The following is a 19,458-nucleotide window of genomic DNA, read 5'->3' as shown; positions in this document are numbered from 1 at the left end:
TTTACATCAATTAGATTAGAAAAACTATCAAAAGAGTTATTATTAAAGTAGGTATAAATATATTACCGAGAATATTGAATATTCATGAGAATGTGGTCAAGTAGTCGGAGCCTGGACAAAATTTAGATTCTTTATCCCCCGATGCAAATTTAACGTCTTTTTAATCGTTGCGGTACCCGCTGCTAAAACATAAGATTCAAACTGCCTCTCTACCTGGCAATCTCGAAGGTCTAGTTTGTAAGACTGCTCTAGAATTGCAAAGGTAGTTGGTTCGAATCCCAACCGTGTAATATTCCTGTCTTTGTTTTCCCCCTAAAGAACTCGGAAAAGTACTGAGTACAGAGTGCTTATAATACAAATCGGTAAACGGGAAAAACAAAATTATACATTTTTTGTTATCCTCGATGCAAATTTAACGTTTATCAAAAAGTGCGGTACCCGCTGCTAAAACTTCGGATTTGAATTGCCTCTAGCTGTACCGGGCAATCTCGGTGGTCTAGTTGGTAAGACACTGCTTAAGAGTTACACAGGTCGTGGGTTAGAGTCCAACCCGAGTATATTACCCGGCTTTTTTTTTACAGCACTTGGGAAAATACGAAGTACACAGTGCTTTACACACATCGGTGTAACGGTTAAACCAAACTTGTTATTCTTTATCCTCCGATAGAAATTTATTAATAACTGCTCCAAAAATACCTGACTGTTTTTTCAAATATCAAATAACAAACCACAAGGGAAACTGACTGGGTAATTTGTTTTTAAATCGGCTGAACAGAGACAATTTACTTCAGCGGGATTTTAACCAACTACCTCCGGATTAACGTATCGGCACTCTACCAACTGAGCTATACAGACCTTCATTGGCTGTCTCCACAAAAAATAGCTGAATATTGAAACGCAAAAAAAAGTTAATGGCCTGACGTTTCGACCCTAGCAGAGTCTTTCTCGACGGCTAAATGACAACACAACAAACATGAACAGGTAACTAAGTGAAACATAAGCAGTGAAGTGGAAATACATGAATGGGGTTAGAAAGCAGGGGGGTAAACAATGAATAGGGGGACAAAAAAGGGGGGGTGAAGGGAAGGGACTGGCTTGACCACAAGTAAGAAGATGGAAACACAAAGGACAACATCAAGGGTGGTGAGGTTGGGTAAAAAGTAATTTATTAGTGAATGAGGCTCAGGCTAAAAGGCTATGGAGAAAAAAGGAGACGGCAAAACAAAAGGTTAATTAGTCGTTTCCTTCTTGGATGTTCAGACCATGGGGTTAAATGGTCTGGAGGCGTCTAATCCAGAGTTTCTCCCTACTCAAACGCACAGTCTCTCTGTGGTTGCCTAGTGCCTCTATGCCCTGTAAGATCATGTCAGAAATGGAGAGATTAGGAAGATTGAAGTGCTGACCTACAGGTGTATCTAGCTTCTGGGTCTTGACTGTAGATCTGTGGCCGTAGAAACGCCTCTTGAGTGTAGTTCTTGTTTCACCTATATATTGAACACCACAGACTCTGCAAGATATGAGATAAATGAGATTAGTGGTGGTGCAGGTGACATGACCCTTTGTCTTATGGGTGGTACCGCCGGTGTTACTGGTGAAGGAGTCCGATTCCCTGATGTGTTGTCTACAGACGATGCATTTGGAGATGTTGGAACACCTAAAAGTTCCCTGTGGTAGAGGGGGATTAACATCATCCTTAATGGGAGGGACTTCTGCTCGGACAATGAGATCCCTGAGACTTGGTGGGCGTTTGTAGGCAACTATGGGTTCTTCCTGAACAGCACGTTGAAGTCGATCTGATGTGTGAAGAATATGATGGTTAGAACTGGTTATTTTACGAATGGGAGGAAGTGAGGGGTGGAAAGTGACAACAAAAGGAACTTTCCCCGTAGGACTCTGCTGTTTCTTGGGTCCTTTGGAAAGTACTGACTCCCTAGAACGAGCCTTGACTTTCTGGATAGCTCGATGGACTGCTAGAGAGCTATGACCCCTGGAAACAAGGTGTTTCTTAAGTTCCTGTGAGTGGTGGATAAAATCAGAATCATTAGAACAGATTCGACGGAGTCTGAGGGCCTGACTGTAGGCTATGCTGGTTTTGCAGTGTCGGGGGTGACAGCTTGTGGAATGTAGGTATTGGTGTTTATCTGTGGGTTTAACGAAGAGATCTGTGGTTAAGCCTTCATCCGTCTTGAGAACCTTGACATCCAGAAAGTGTGTATCCTTGGTTGAGTATTCGCTCGTGAATTTGATGGTCCTGTGGAAGGAATTTATGTGATAAATGAAAGCTTTGAGGCTTGCTTCATTGCTTGTCCAGATGAAAAAGATGTCATCGATATAGCGCCACCAGACCCAGGGACGGCAAGGGGCTGATGCCAACATGCGCTGTTCAAGATGGCTCATGAAAAGGCACGCCATTGATGATGCCATACGTGTGCCCATTGCAGTGCCCTGTACCTTTAGGAAATTCTTACCCATGAAAGAAAAGTTGTTTTTTGTTAGACATGTTGCATGAGGGATGCAATGTCCGAAATGGGCGGTGATGTGTGACCACTCTTAGCCAGAGCTGAAGAGCAGGCAGCAATCCCTTCATCTTGGGGAATGTTGGTGTATAGAGAGGTTACATCAAAAGTGCCGACGTTCTGTCTTTTATTTATATATTAGTCCAATCTTTCGACAGGGCAGTGAAAAATTAGTCTAAAGACTCATTCAGTTGTTCGTCTGCACGGAAATCTTTAGTAAAAGGCGAAAGATTTATGCGAATGCAGTGAAACCAGAGTGCCTATTGAGTATTTCACCATGGTAGTCTTTCTTTACATGTGTAACAAACTTCATGGCGTTAATTGAAATCAGTAAACAAAACTTTTGAACAAATTATTCAAACATGTACGTATATAAATTTCAGTCTATTGCAAGGGTTGTTTTTTCTCAATCAAACAAGTTGTTTAAAGTGGATTTACATCGATTAGATTAGAAGAAACTATCAAAAGAGTTATTATTAAAGTAGGTATGAATATATTACCGAGAATATTGAATATTCATGAGAATGTGGTCAAGTAGTCGGGGCCTGGACAAAATTTAGATTCTTTATCCCCCGATGCAAATTTAACGTCTTTTTAATCGTTGCGGTACCCGCTGCTAAAACATAAGATTCAAACTGCCTCTCTACCTGGCAATCTCGATGGTCTAGTTTGTAAGACTGCTCTAGAATTGCAAAGGTAGTTGGTTCGAATCCCAACCGTGTAATATTCCTGTCTTTGTTTCCCCCTAAGGAACTCGGAAAAGTACTGAGTACACAGTGCTTATAATACAAATCGAAAATGGGTAAAACCAAATTATACATTTTTTATCCCGATGCAAATTTAACGTTTATCAAATAGTGCGGTACCTGCTGCTAAAACTTCGGATTTGAATTGCCTCTAGCTAGCGGTACCGGTCAATCTCGGTGGTCTATATGGTGAGACAATGCTTAAGAGTTACAAAGGTCGTGGGTTAGAATCCAACCCGAGTACATTACCCGGCTTTTTTTACAGCACTTGGGAAAATACGAAGTACACAGTGCTAACACACATCGGTGTAACGGTTAAACCAAACTTGTTATTCTTTATCCTCCGATAGAAATGTATTTATAACTGCTCAAAAAATACCTAACTTTTTTTTTTAAATATCAAATAACAAACCACAAGGGAAACCGACTGGGTAATTTGTTTTTTAATCGGCTGAACAAATAAAATTTACTACAGCGGGATTTTAACCAACGACCTCCGGATTAACGTATCGGCGCTCTACCAACTGAGCTATACAGACCTTCATTGGCTGTCTCCAAAAACATAGCTGAATATTGATACGTTATCTTCATTCATGTTCTATCTTTTATTTATTTATTAGCCCAATCTTTCGACAGAGCAGCGAAAAATTAGTCTATAGACTCATTAATTTATTCCTCTGCACGGAAATCTTTAGTAAAAGGCGAAAGATTTATGCGAATGCAGTGAAACCAGAGTGCTTATTGTATGTTTCACCATGGTAGTCTTTCTTAACATTTGTAACAAACTTCATGGCGTTAAACGAAATCATTAAAAAACTCTTGAACAATTATTCATACGTGCATATAATCGTTTGTCTATTGCAAGTTTTTTTTTTTTTCTAAATCCAAAAATTATATTTAAAGGTGAATTGTATCACCAAGGTTAGAAGAAACTATCACAAGAGTTATAATTAAAGTAGTTTGAATGCATTAGCGGGAATATTGAACTTATTCATGACATGGACGTCAAACGGGGGGGGGGGCGAGCAGGGGCCAGGCCCCCCAACTTTTGAAGGGTGAGGGGTACTATATCAAATGCCCCCCCCCCCACCAAAATTGGCCTCAGATTGCAGCACAGGGCATCTGGGTCTGATATGACCATCTTTACCATGAAACACAAATATTGCATTGTGTATGACTAAACCCTATGTCCTGTATGGGCATCGATATAATACATTAAGGGGCTGGGACACGTCCCCCACTTTTTGAGGGGAAAATATCCAATGTCCCTCAACGTTTTTGTTAACCTTTATCATCAGGCGGCTAAAATTTTGCACTGTGAAGACCTAACCAAGTCACCCGTCATTGGCATCAATCTTGGAGAGTGGGGGAGGGGGGTGGGGGTGTTAACTGGTGTGTCTAACTTATATAAGTTTCTCTTGTAGTTGCTGTGATGCAATGCCTCTGTCTGCCATTGCCGTTCTGCGGCTTCCATGGCTAGTACCTAGGCAGTTGCAAGCATTATTGCAGGCTGATCGTAAAGCCAATGGTCACTATTGGTAAATGTCAAAGACCAGTCTTCTCACTTGGTGTATCTCAACATATGCATAAAATAACAAACCTGTGAAAATTTGAGCTCGACTGGTCGTCCGAGTTGCAAGATAACCATACAAGAAAAAACACCCTTGTCACACGAATAATAGCCGCAGATTGCTCAGGAACTAAAGATATGAAAATATCTGAATACACTGTCAGTGCAAAACGACTCCCTCGTTATTTATTAAGAAAAACACAATTCAAATTGGAATGTTAACACAATGTACAACCTGGCAGTATAATGTACAAAAGATCCATTACATGTCTTACATAAACATGGACGGAATAAGGATATACTTGCTGTGTTTTCACAGGCAACTCAAACTTTTAAAGGAATTTATTTACAAACTAGAATTTATTGTAATTGTACATACTACAAAATTACTTAAAAATATATTTTCTCTTTCCAGTGGACTCATCAAGAGACAGTATGATTTATGTATGAATTCAGGCCAACCAACTGGTCATCGATTTCCAAACTAGAACTGATTGAGGTAGAAACATTATACAGCTGATTACAAGAGCAATATGACATAAGTGATGTTCTCTGTCTGTGTGTGTACACATACACTACTCATGCTTGCTAACTTTTATTTCTCTTGATGCTAAGCACAGACTCAAAAGCCTAACACACTTTATTTTGACGTTCAACCATCAACAAACAATTTGGTTGTCAGTGTTATACCAACAGTTAACAATCAACTATATTTGTTACTTTTAATCAAATCATGGAAATGTATACACTAATTTTGTTATTACAAACTTCTTTTTGCCCCTATGCTGGAAAATTTGATAAATTTCCATAAACTTTCTCACATAAAGTTGTTTTGAAACCAGTTATACATGTACAAAACAACATGTATACAATAATAAAAACTCTTAAGGGCAAATCTTATTTACATAACAATCTACACAACATCAAATTATAGATTAATGCCTACGGTTGTTTTGCTAAATAGGATGCAAACATTAAACTTTGAAAGTAACTCAGACCTCAACCTTGACAAAACAAAAGAATTTGATACACAAACTTTTCACTTCTGTCTACTTTGCGATCATGAAAATGTAAAATAATTATTATATTGAAAAATAGTATACACATAATGAATGTTTATGAGTGCAATGGTGCGAATATGTTCATGAGTTGAAAGATGGAATGTTCTATTCAACGAGGCGGAGCCGAGTTGAATGGAACATTCCAGCTTTCAACGAATGAACATATTCGCACCATTGCACGAATGAAAAACATTCATTATTTGTTTTATATAACATCCAAGTAGATCTTTGTCATTTTGATTGAAAGATACAACTTTCAAAACAAACAAAGCGTAGGCCTACCATTTTTAATTGTAGAAGCCGAATGCTAGTAATTTTACATAATATGCCTTGCAGTAACACTGCTGCGTTACCAAAGACACGCGCGCGCAGTGATGTTTTTTTTACTCAGCTTTTTCATTCAATCCGAAAAGTACCATTGCACGCTGGCAGCGTGCAATGGTACATTTCGGATGGAACGAAAAAGCACGGTGAGTGACTCAGCGTGCAATGGTACTTTTATTTGCTATCACGTGACGGACAATCCTCCAATCAAATGGCAAGGATCTGCTTGGGTGTTATACAATAAGTTTTATGAAACAAAGAAACTCAAGAGGAAGCTGTTTGGGGTGTAGATTATGTGTTTTACCATTGGTACAAAAGGGAAAATAAAACAGCACAAATGTATGAAACAGGGAGAAAAAGATAACCTTTCTTGTGCATATAATAGTAACAATTCTAAACAACCAACCATTAAAATCAAAATTATTCCTCTAGTAAGCATTTACGCTACCCTCCGAATATCTACACAGTAACTTTGATCCACCTGTTTCAAGTATCAAGACAAAATGTTTGATCATGCTGCAGTTTAAATTGCTACATATCCCTCCCTCCATTACAGCTGTAAGGTTCTATCGAGATACTTGACTGAGACTACGAGGTTCAATATCATGTGCAACACTCTTCAATGATCCTGATGTTGTGCCATTGCTTCTTTTGTTACCAACCCGGACACCAGGTACAGAATGTGGAGGTTGTACTACCATGGTACTACTTGGTGGTAAAGCTATCAGGCGGGGACGAGCAGTTAGATTGATACCACCACTGCTTGCTTCAGTTGTAATGTTGAAAATCGTATTCTCCAGAATAGATTCCAAAACAGTACCAAACTCAGGCAACCTGGTAGATAAAAAAAACAAATCATTAAAGAGGCGTCAACTTAATAAAGAATGTTTTAATTTTCAATTGCAAAAAGCTCACAACTTTGAAGTTTTCCAATAAAACAAAGGAGACTAATTGTCCAGATATACATGAACTCAAAAGAGAAGCACACAAATAACCCATGAAATGGACAGAATTTAATTTGACTTCTTGTGCATATATAATGCACATATAAACACACAAGTGTGATTTTTTCTTGGGTTGTGAAACATTTTCCAGGACTGTATCAAAGATAATTAAATCTAAGCTTTAGCTGTATTTTAAAAGTATTTCATTTGATCATTGTTTATTGGCTTTTGTTTGATTTGTTTTAACTTATTCATTCTACTTAGGCTGGATCAACTTGTAGTGTACCCAAAGGCCTTTTTCATGTAATTATGAAATTTGTGACAAAACATTTTCCAGAGGCAAAAAAAGGAAAAACAATATATTCAGCCTTTTGAACAAGGTGCTCAGTAAACATGTTTTTTTGTTGAATTCTTTTGACTTGACATTAGTCAGTAACTCATTTATGACAGTCACATTGACAGTTCAGTGTGACTGAGGATATCAGCTTCCCATTAAAAAGACAACCTTCTCTGAAACAACATTTAGGAAAAAAGTCAGCTTCTCCTACAACTTTGTGTGGCTACGAAGACTTGCTTGTCACTTTAAAGGGTGTTCACAATTGTAATACTCTTCACTGTGTAAGTGGATCAATCACTCTGGTTATGACAAAGATGCTTACTAATATTCAAAGTGATTACAGCAGCAGTTTTGCAAACATTATAAATGCTATACAGGATTTGATGCATTGCATGGTGAGGTATCAATGTATATTTGGTTTGCGGTAACAACATACATGTTGACAATGACTAGAGCAAGCTAGTCGAAACGTTGAGACCAATTCAAGATCTGACTCCGCGGTAGTGCAGTTAATTATGATCCTATAAGCTAGAGTAGTAGTTAAAAAGCCCGGGTAGTAGTTAAAAAGCAGGACAGTTCATTTCAGAACTGAGAAGTCTCCCGAACATCTGATAAATCTACTCCGCTGTAGTAGAATAAAGAAAGACACTTCTCTAAAGAACAAACTCTACCTGGCAAGTAGATACACACATGGTTTTACCACAAACCAAATATATGTTATAAATGCTTCAATTTGCTCACTTCTTTTCTATCACTCAGCCTCCATCTCCCTCAAACCTCTTACCTCTTCAGAATCTGTTGCTCAATTCTCTTGCGCTCTTCTCTCAAACTCTGCTGATAATCTGCTTCAGTGTGAAGGATTCCAGATGACTGTGTCTGTGATCGATTTAGAACTAAATCTATTCCAGAAGGAGTATCAGCTGATATCTCCACAGCATTGTCAATGGTTGTTGCAGCAAAGGTATCTGACTTGCCAGAAGAAGGACGAGAGTCTGAAACAATGGCACTAGGGATATCGTTAGAGTTGACGATGAATGCAGGAGATTGCTGTCCAAGTGTCTGTGGACGATCACCAAACTGGGTGAAGTAAGGTATTGGTTCATTGGAGATATCCTTCAATGCCTCATGGAAATCATGATCATCCAGTAGAGCCCTATAGAGAGAGTAACAATAGAATCAACAAACCATTCTAATCTCTGGGTATATATCTTATTACTCAGTAATAAATTGGATTTGTCAAATACTTTAGCAAAACCTGCATAAATAGAAATGTAGTGTAGCATTTATTTATTTTTGACATATTAAAAAAACAAAAATCACAAATATTCAACGTTGGGTTAAAAAAAGAAATATTGAGAAGAGCGGGATCTGAACCAACAACCTCTGGATTAACAAACAGGCACTCTACCAACTGAGCTATCTAGCCTTAGGTTGGCAGTCTCAAGGGGATCACTTTTAGGGGAAGCCACTTCCCAGGTTGTATCATATACTTAGGTGTGATCCCTAGCTACAAAGCAGCAAATGCATTTTGACTGGTACCCCCCCCCCCTGTACAAAAAAGAAACATTGACAAAATAGGGTAAAGCTAGAAAGGCTAGACAGATACATGTAGCTCAATTGAAAGAGCGCTGGTATGCTTAGGGAAGGTACACTATTAGTAATTGTCAAAGACCAGTCTTCTCACTTGGTGTATCTCAACATACCGCATAAAATAACAAGCCTGTGAAAATTTGAGCTCATCGAAGTTGTGAGAAAATTATGAAAAAAAAACACTCTTGTTGGACAAATTTGTGTGCTTTCAGATAGGATAAAAGACTTCTGGCTAGAAGTCTTTTATTATTTTAGTGAGAAATTACCTCTTTCTCAAAATCTATACTATTTCAGAGGAAGCCGTTTCTCAGAATGTTTTATACTATCAACAGCTCTCCCAATGCTCGTTACCAAGTCAGTTTTTAAGTTAATATTTGTTTTGAGTAATTACCAAACGTGTACCTTCCCCTTTAACCGGAGGTTGTTGGTTCAATTCCCGCTCTAGTAAACTTGTCTTTGTTCAACTTGTGGTTTATAACTTGATACTCAAACAAGTTATTCAACAAAAACGTCAGGACAGATCAAATCTATATGAGTACATAATACTTTCGACATCGACATTCATAAAGCTTCAAACAAAAATGGAATTGTATTCTGAAGGAATTAAAATATGCAAACAATTTTTAATGGCCTCATATTTCGACCCCAGCAGAGTGTTTATGTAAAAAAGTGTCTCTGAAGAAGGTCCAGAAGGTTCCTAAATTGCAATTTATAAAAATTCCTAAATTGCAATATAGAAAAATTCCTAAATTGCAATAAAGAAAAATTCGTTGTCAAATTAAGTCTAGCAATAGAATTTCCTGACGCCTACCTAATGATATTTGCAGTGATACCAGATACTAGTTCTCGTTCTTCTTCAGTAGCTCTTAAAGACATCTCTCTTCTTGTCTTGTCTGCTTGCTGATTACTTCCCGGCAGGTTTAGTCTGTCACTCATGCTCCTGTCAAATCAAATTAACAGTCATAGATAGTTTGAACTTTATTGAATTTTTTTTAAAGACAAGTTTCCGAGGGGGGGGGGGACTTCTAATGATTACAAAAGTTTAATGAAGTTGTAACATTTTACAAATACAGATACAAGATCACACCCTCCACATATGCAACATAAAAGGGGGGGGTGTGAAACACAGATTTCAAATGTCGCACGAACATCAACAGTCACTAAGCATGTGTTTCAACAAACAAACTAAATGTAGGATGATAATATTAGTATTTATAATGCGCCTTTTCCAAAGGATACAAGAGACATAATCCTTAGCACATTATGTAATGGTTAACAGGTGCTGCGGCAAATACAGCAGCCAGGAACACCAGGAAGAACCCCTTCTCTTTCCGATAAGTGCACTGGGTTCTTCCACATGCATTTACACAACACATGGGACCAACGGCTTTACGTCCCATCCGAAGGACAAAGCAATGGTTATGTGTCTTGCTTAAGGACACAAGTGTCACGGCTGGGGATTTGAACCCACACTCTGCTGATCAGAAACACCAGAGTTTGAATTCGGTGCTTTTACATGTCTTAACTATAAATAGAGGACAGTTTCTAGTTAAAAATAAATACAGGTTTGCACGACTGGCCACTGCAGAAACATCTACTTTTCCAGAATAAGACTGATTAATAAATGCTTACCTATCAATGAAGAAGCGTTGAACTTCATTTGGGAAGTTAGTCTGGAATTCTGCGATGGTGTGTGTTCTTCCAGTAGCCCCCAAGTGTAAAAGGAACTTTGGAGGAGGTTGAGGCTTACTCCAAAGTGGTGTCCCTGTCTCAGATAGACCTTTGCGTATTTCACTTTCCTCCAACTCCTTGCTAGATTTGACATTTTTGATTGGTGGTAGGGTCTGATAATGCTGAAAGTCTGGGCTCTCTGTACGCTTGGAGCTTACGGTGCGGCATAGTTTGGTGCTTGATTTAGGTGGCTATTGAATTTAAATAGGATCAGGTGGAAAAAGAAGAAATATGCTTAGTTGCTTTCCACAACAAATACACATACAAACATTTTGCTTTTTGTCAAAAAGAGTTGATAAGTATTGACTGCTAGTCCAACTTTGTATCAATCTAAAAAAAATGGTTATTAGTTTGTGATAAGGAATCAAACCAAGTATAGACAACTATGATTGTTAATTCTTCCACTTAATATTCAGTCGACTACCAGTTAGCACCTCTATTGATTGTTTTACAAACCAGCTTGCATTTTATGAGGTTCTAGTTAATACAAGGTTTTTGCCAGCCCATGCATGTTTCAATGCATTCAAATATGGGTTGTGCGAGCACTATAGTAGCAATTAAGAACATGGCTACAGAATAAGGTAATTTTGACAGCCAAATAAGGTAAGTTTGACAAGACAAACATTGTTTTCAACCGTTTTGCCTTTTGTTATGAGAAAAATAAAAAACCTGAACAGCCTGAAACTCTTTACCCATGGATTGTAAGACAATCAATAGAGGTGTTAATAACTAGATGCTATCGCTAGCAAAACTAATTGGAAACTGGAGTCACGAGTCAGCGAGCAAGGTTGTTAGCTCCAAACACCAAATAATGGTGGGATTAGGAGGCTTGCATGGTTCAAGGGAGCAGATTCCATTCTGAGTCAGCATTTATCAACTCATCTGAAATCTTCAGAAAAGATACTGATCCTGTGAGTTTCACGAGTGCTTTTATAATATAGATGTGCATATTCAGCCCCCCAAAACCCATTGCAACTGCACAGGCTAAAATATTTGCGTGATCAATCTTGATTGCAACAGCAAGATTTCTTTAGTATCCCGCGTTGACAATGAACCATCTAGCATCAGAGTGCATAGCATAATGGCCGCAGGTGCACACAGATAGGCTGCTGCAATACAGTGGAGTGGTTACCAATGAAAACCAACTACTATTTGTTGACTGCGGCTACAATCAAAAAAATTTCCCCAAAACTTCGCTTAACAAGTCAGTTAAAATCTCAGAGTTTGTCTCTCAATCATGTAAAATGTAAACTGTGTTTTATAAATTGACTTTTAAATGAACTAACTCAATTCAAACAGGGTGTTTTTCAGCCTATATAATGCTGTGCTTGTTTGTGCGATACATGCACATACTATGCACACAGTTATCCACTCCACTGTATTGCAGTAGCCTATCTGTGTACACCTGCAGCCATTATGTTATGCACTCTGTGCATAGGGCATCCATATTATTGCAATCGAGCTCTGGATACAACAAGGAAAATGGGCTAGTCCGGCAGACCTCCTATTAGTGAGAGTCAACTGTACATATTTTCTTTGGTCAGCAGCCGATTTCACAAAACTTTACCTAACTGTGTAGGTTCACTTGCGCAACGTTTATGGAGCAACATGCGCCATAAACGATGAGCAAGTGGACTTCTGCAGTTGCGTACAAGTTTGTGAAATCTGCTGCTGTTCTTCTTCATGAAAGTAACCGATATCATAGAAACTAGAGTTAACATACCTCTTTAAGAGTGTCACTCTCTGTGATTGTAAACTCATATTTCTGCCTTTCCTTTTCTTTCTCCCAGTCGGAAAGCTTCTCTTTATATTCTGCCATCTCAGTCTCATCAGTCACCTAGAAATAAACAAAACCGATTCGAACATCTTGAGATCATTCTTACTTTCCATCTAGTCGGGTAGCGTGGGCAAGGTACATTGGATCACTGGGGACCCCAGGCACAGGAGACTTGATTCAGGTCCTGGTCCATTGCGAGAGGTCCCTAAGCATACCTGCCGTCAAAATGTAGCTATTGTGGTCCCGAGAATGGGACTTGACGGGGTAGTTTCTTACTCTGCACGTTGTTATTGGAAAATCTCCCCAAATGGGGAGATGTACAAAAGCAATGGGAGCTTGGAAGCGCTGCCCCGTTGGTAAAATATTTATTACACCCTGTGACATCAGCAGGCAAGGGCGCGTCAGTACTATTATAAGTCGTTGAGGTGCAATCCCAAAGTTCAAATTTTGTAAACAAAACCGACCCAAATGTATGTTACAACTGACGAGAAGGGCTGCACAAGAAGGGGATTAAGATTGATGTTCTTGACTTAACTGTTTTTATTGTGTAAATCATAATGAGACTGCTGACAGTGCTTAGTTTCCCACTAGTAGTTGCATCAATGATAGTGTAATGAGGTTATTAAGAATGGACATAGTTTGACATTCAAGATAGAGAATCAATGGTTACCTCACAAACAATGTCTAGATCATAGAACGAAGGCTCCCCATTTGCAATAAATGTGCCTTTACACATGCAGCTTTCTCCAGGCTGTAATACACCAGTAACAGGTTGAATATCAATGACTTGGCTGGCACTATCACTTGTTACAAACCACTCAAAAGATGTGCTGTAAAAATAATGATTATCAAAGCAATTTATTTACAAGACATGTACACACTGTTGGGTTGACAAGTTAACCATGGTTATTGTTATCATTCAGAGAATCAGTCTTGTCAGACTTAATGAGTCATAACACTCGAGTGAATATATAGCAAGACAGTTCTCTAAAGAACAAACTCTACCTGGCAAGTAGATACACACATGGTGTTACCGCAAACCAAAGGTATTTTGTTATTATTTTCATTTTGCTTTTTCAGTCACACTTAAGCTGCACTCAAGGGTAGGCTTACATAGTTCTGTTCATAGTGACTACTATCAGCTGGAAAGATTTCTAGGTAAAGTGCTCACACTTTCTGTTTCTCAATACAGTGTCATTCCTAAGCACATTCTAAATAATAATGACTTACCTGTGACTAGATTGGTTAGTCATCTTAATGACTCGGCGTGATTGACAAAATAGTGGCATATTGCCAAAAGCAATTCGCTCTTCACTCAGATACAGGAGCTGTCCTTGAACGGGAATGCTTTGTACAGTTGGAACCTGACTGACTTCAGTACCGTCTGTCATTGGCATTGTCTGTCCCATAATCCTCTTGTCATAACCAACCCCTGAGAAGGTGATCAGGGCAGTATCTCCACCAATTATATGGATCGGTACGTCCACCTAATTGGAAAAACAAGTCATTTCACAATTAACCAGATAATGTGTCATACCATGAAGCACTTGGTAATGATTTAAAGAGCTGCTAAATGTTTATGTATTTGTTTTTTACATAAATGTTTCATGTAATTCTGTAAAATGGCCCCCTTACCTTAGACTATTTAGGCATAGTGTAATTACCTCTTAACCTGTCATCTATTCTTTCAAGGTTTATCAAAATTACAATTCATAAATACCTTAGACAGTTTCACTATTCCTATTAGTGGAGAGCGCGTCACGGGAATGGGAATAAAAGAGTAGTGAATCATTCTTAAACGTCCGTTTAAAACCTTGTAGGGTCATGTTTGTGCAGGAAAGCAAGGACCATCGCCTCAAGCCTTTATCACACGGCCACGACCCTGCCAGTTTTAAACGGCAGTTTAAGAACTCATCCCTATGCTTTTATTCCCTGATTTACAAACTTATTACAATCATTTACAAAATTCTTTAAACATGGTCACAATTTTTGTTGATGGTTTGTTTGCAATTGAATGTGCCTACCTTGTACTGCTTTGCTTCAAGCGGAGAAAACACCCATTCAACATTGGCAGTTCTACCTGCAGCAATCTCACCACTTGGGTTCAGGCATTCAAATATCTTATGATTGTAGTTCTCCTGGAAATAAAGTAATTGTTAAATTGTAAGGCTTATTGTGCCATGAAAACTACAACTAAAAGTCATCCTCTTTTCCCTTTTTAAAATACAAATTATACATCTTTGATGAGAATATGTTTTATGCATGGTATAAAATAGAAACAAATTGTCATAGTACTGTTTTAAAACGATTTACATGTAGGGAGGAAACGGAGGGAAAAACGAGTCAACAAAAACATCAGGCTAAAACTAAAAGTAGTTGTGTTCTGGTCCAGAACTAAGAGTCTTGGAAAAAAAAAAGACCTGGTATTTGTTTCACTCTGGTAGACAGTTGAACATTGGCCAACTTCATGCATATTTATTAACCAGAATGAGTAGAACAACATTTTGGTGTATGACCAAATTGATGGATCATCACATAATTATCATTAGAGTGTCATGGCCGAGCCGTTAAGAGCATCGAATTCAAGTTCTGGTGCTAAGTCACCGGAGTGTAGGTTCGAATCCCAGTCCTGACACTTGTGTTCTTGAGCAAGATACTTTACTATTATTGTTTCTCTTCACCCAGGGGTATAAACATGATAAGTGGGTACCTGCGAGGGTTGAGGTTAATATTGTGTATGAAAAAAGCCTTCAGAGCGCCACGGCAGCTCAGGCTGTATACTCCCAAGGGAGCTGAAAAAAGATTAAAGGGATGTTATTAGCCCTTTGACCAGAGCACTAATGCAAAGCGCATTGATACGGTTATTGTGAAATGCGCTATATAAGAATTTGTTATTATTATTATAAGGTACCTGCAATATATATTCCAAAGCTGTAAGATCTAGTTGGTACATAACAGGAACAGCGCCACCGTTGTACAACTCGTACACCTGCTTAGGGTGGCTGGCCACACCAACTGGCACTGGGGCAAACATGTGATTGTTACTTGGAAAGTGCACATACTTGCACTCTGGATCCACAGTCACACCTACAAAGTTTAACTGTAAAAAGAAACCATAGTTATCATTCTCTAAATGCACAAAGTTTTTTTCAATTATTTTGTTAATCTGACAGCTGAATAGTGCTTGTTTAAATGAGTATACTAAACCATGTTTTGCTTTTCTTGTGTGATAGGTGTGTTCGATTAGCCTCCCTGTGTCGACCCCGCGGTGCTCATTCGGGTAAGCCCCTAACAAGAGCTAATTGAACGATCACTCACCCTTTCGCAGTGATGTCAAGTGACGCAGGGCACTCGGGGCTGACCCGGGTGAGCCCCTGGAATGACTTCAAAGCAATTCAAATGGGGTCGACCCGGGGAAGCTAATCGAACGCACCCAATATAAGATGAGGAACATCTATTGTACATCAGAATGACAAATAACAATACTTACCAGTATTTCTCTGCCTCTTGTCAGTTTAAACAGAACAGGCAAACGATCTGTACCAGCGAAGTCATGGTTATAGGTGAAGGTGATGGTATGACTTTGACCTGGTCTAAGCTTGCCTCGACTTGGCTCTATATTGAACAATTTATTGTCCATAATCCTCATCTGTAATAAGACGTGTAATGCGACAGACAAAACAAGGTTAAATCAAAGGATCAATCACATTCATTATTTTCCCTTTATGCAATTTAATCAAATTTAAGGAACTACGTTATCGCTCTCTAGTTTTGATGAACATGCATTTTAAGCCCAATTTTAATAGACCTTGATCTTTCCACAATAAAATTGCGATTATATATATTTTGGTTTGCAGTAATACCATGTGTGTATCTACTTGCCAGGTAGAGTTTGTTCTTAGAGAACTGTCTTTCTTTATTCTACTACCGCGGAGTAGATTTATCGGATGTTCAGGAGACTTCGGAGACTTCTCAGTTCTAAAAAGAACTGTCCTGCTTTTTAACTACTACCCTGGCGGAAAGTACAGAAATTGGCTGGGACTACTACTTTAGCTTATAGGATTGTAATTAACTGCACTATCGCCGGAGTCAGTTCTTGAATTGCTGTCACTGTTTCGACTAGCTTGCTATAGTCATTAACAGAACAGGGTCATTGTGTGAGACGAGATTGGATTACATGTCTGATCAATTTTTGAAGAATCTTTTTTATACAACAGGAGCAACTGTTTTGAAAGGAAAATTTGATTGGAAATCTATCCATAATTGTGTTGAATATACCTCGTGTAATTCATCCACGTCATAATCACCAGTTTCTGCCCAGTATTCCAGCTCCAGTTGCAGATCAGTTGGATACAGAAAACACCTGTAAAGAAAGCAGTATTACCATCATTGGATGTCATTACAAAGAAGAGTCTCAAAGCTAAGGCTTATGTACAATTATTGCTACCAATTACAGTAGTTTACACTTTAAAGGCACTGGACCCTAATTGGTAATGGCAAGTAATTTTAGCATAAAAACTTACTTGGTAACAAGCAATGGAGAGCTGTTGATAGTATAAAACATTGTGAGAAACGACTCCCTCTGAAGTAACGTAGTTTTCGAGAAAGAAGTAATTTTCCACTAAAACATTTGAATTTGATTTAAAGACCTTAGAAATTACATGTTGAGGTCCCCAAAAAAGGGATCTGAAAGCACACAACTTATCTTGCAACTTCGACAACCAATTGAGTTCAAGTTTTTACAGGTTTTTTATTTCATGCATAAACCAGGTGAGAAAACTGGTCGTTGACAATTACCAGAGGTGTCCAGTGTCTTTGAATTGTTTTTATTTGTACATGTTATTATCTATGTTTACCATTCTGTCGGTACAGTTCCTGTATTTTCCAACATAAGATGAACAACACATGGGGCACTGCCCTGAGGAGCTCCACTGAAGTTGAAGTCCATTATAGCACGAGTGTGGACATCTGCTTTACGTGTTGTACTATGGCGTGTTGGCGTTGTATATGTGAGCTCTTCTGGGGATGGGTTTGACTCCAAACATACATTCAGACTGCAAAACCAACAACAGGAATTAATTATCAGCACATGCAATAGCGTCAGGGGCAAATTACATCACAATAGACTGATTGCACGACCAAGTCACTTGACCTGAAATGGGTATTAAACGTCAACAAACACAACATACTGCTTACCAACGTGCGTTAAAAAGACATGATTATTGTTGCATTTGTTTGTTCAATCGAGGCATTTCTTTCTCCAAATCACTGAAGAATATTCTGGAGTTTGTACCAGAGACCTTACCGGTGGCTGAACAATGCCCGCAATGGGTAAACACAGTTCCACCAACTAGGAAATTCTACGAGAATGTTCACACAATGTCATGTCTTACACGCACGGAAAGTGTGGTTTTTCATTGCCCTCATTGTAATAATTTTGCTGCCAATATTTTCAATACAAATTTACTGAAGAAGCTGCAAATTCCTTTATTTTCATCCTAAAATTATTTGATTAAAAGGGGTAGCTGTCAGCTAGAGTCGACCTCCCTTGGCACAGCCCAACTTTACGCCGTGCGCAACACAAAAATCAAGGTGCGTGAGCTCGCTCAAACGTCGGTAATTTACCTAGTCCACCATACTCTCAAAAGAAATCTCTTTTGTAGTAGAATACTGGATTAATCAAACAGCAAATGGGAATTATATCAATGTCAAAACTTTCAACTTTGTTAAAAGGGCTTTGTTTTGAGTTTAAAATGTCATTTATTGGAAATACAGCCGATTGTGGTCCATCAGTACGAGTGTAGCTGTGTTTTTCTATACCCATCTCAGGTCACATGTAAACATTGGTCCTGCAATCGGTCTATTGTGGTGGTACAGCATCTTTAAATAAACCTCAAACTCAGAAAAATATGAATAAAAATTAACATTGCCATATACTAAACATGCCACGATAACCTGTTTAGATAACATAACAAGATTATCCCAATCACTGCTAAACTTGTTTAATGGTGTTTATCTGCAACTATTACCCTCTTTTTATACCAGATTCTGTTGGGTTTCTATGTTTTGGGGAAGTAAAATGATCAATTTTAATTTACTATTGATGCAATAGGGTACTTGTTGTGTAAGATTGTTTTCCAAATGATATCTTGGGGGGCTGAAACTGGCAACAAAAACTTAACCAGTGGACTGATCTCAACTTCTGTCATAATATTTTGCATTTTGCATTTTATTTTGCATTTTGGTAAAATTCTATAAGTTCATGTACACTGTAGATATTGCTGTTGTTCATAAAAAAAATTGTACATGTTCTAGTGCAATTCAACCATATCGGTTGTCATTCTGTTCATTCCTTTGTAATGTTTTTATGAAATTAACCCTTTAAAAAAATTTAAAAAAAATAAAACAACAAAAAGTAGTCATGACTCACTTGTCCAACGAAAACAAGTTCCACAAACTAGCCTTACTGATGCCACTAGCACTGCCATAACATCTAGCATCAGTCACCTTCAGCGTAGGATACACACCCACTGCAGTCAGAGTAGTCAACTTGTGTTTCTCTTCAGAAAGAGGATGACCAATGTCTTCAGTTGTTGGAGTCCACAGCTGATAAGAAATGTCAAACGTGTAGGAAAGACGACGCGATGGACGGACAGTAGCATGAATGATCCGACGGGAAAAAGCTGGCACAGTATCATCACTCATATCTAACTCAAGTGCTGCAAGTTTCAATTGGAGAAAAACTTTTGATTACAATTTAATTATTCAATTATTATGCGCAAGTTTCATAAAACATATGTACAGATGCGCATTACAATAGTACAAACAAAAACAGATATTAACAATTAATTAAGAAAATTTG

General features: G+C 38.3%; 1 protein-coding gene, 2 non-coding genes and 1 pseudogene across 3 annotated transcripts in view; all 4 read right to left on the bottom strand.

Moving 5' to 3' along the window:
• Window positions 1-1,774: 1,774 nt before the first annotated feature.
• On the bottom strand, window positions 1,775-4,736 carry LOC139939538 (uncharacterized; annotated as a pseudogene).
• Window positions 2,657-2,776, bottom strand: LOC139940215 (U5 spliceosomal RNA). The gene has a single exon (XR_011786432.1). It is a non-coding gene; the product is annotated as a U5 spliceosomal RNA (small nuclear RNA).
• Window positions 3,885-4,000, bottom strand: LOC139940205 (U5 spliceosomal RNA). Its single transcript, XR_011786422.1, has one exon. It is a non-coding gene; the product is annotated as a U5 spliceosomal RNA (small nuclear RNA).
• Window positions 4,737-4,977: 241 nt separating the features above from the next.
• LOC139940163 (cilia- and flagella-associated protein 65-like) overlaps window positions 4,978-19,458 on the bottom strand; it is a 35,350-nt gene continuing 20,869 nt past the window's right edge. The window contains exons 22-34 of the mRNA XM_071936451.1: window positions 19,027-19,315; window positions 17,453-17,650; window positions 16,875-16,959; window positions 16,087-16,245; window positions 15,508-15,696; window positions 14,621-14,734; window positions 13,827-14,083; window positions 13,267-13,426; window positions 12,543-12,656; window positions 10,721-11,010; window positions 9,900-10,028; window positions 8,283-8,651; window positions 4,978-7,051 (exon numbers count right to left, since the gene is read on the bottom strand). Coding sequence (XP_071792552.1) covers window positions 6,784-7,051; window positions 8,283-8,651; window positions 9,900-10,028; window positions 10,721-11,010; window positions 12,543-12,656; window positions 13,267-13,426; window positions 13,827-14,083; window positions 14,621-14,734; window positions 15,508-15,696; window positions 16,087-16,245; window positions 16,875-16,959; window positions 17,453-17,650; window positions 19,027-19,315 — 2,621 coding nt within the window. The 3' untranslated portion in view covers window positions 4,978-6,783. The remainder of the gene's footprint in view (window positions 7,052-8,282; window positions 8,652-9,899; window positions 10,029-10,720; window positions 11,011-12,542; window positions 12,657-13,266; window positions 13,427-13,826; window positions 14,084-14,620; window positions 14,735-15,507; window positions 15,697-16,086; window positions 16,246-16,874; window positions 16,960-17,452; window positions 17,651-19,026; window positions 19,316-19,458) is intronic.

This window comes from Asterias amurensis, chromosome 7 (assembly GCF_032118995.1).
Source record: "Asterias amurensis chromosome 7, ASM3211899v1".
In the NCBI taxonomy this organism is placed as follows: Eukaryota; Metazoa; Echinodermata; class Asteroidea; order Forcipulatida; family Asteriidae; genus Asterias; species Asterias amurensis.
This window is presented reverse-complemented; position numbering and strand designations above follow the sequence as displayed.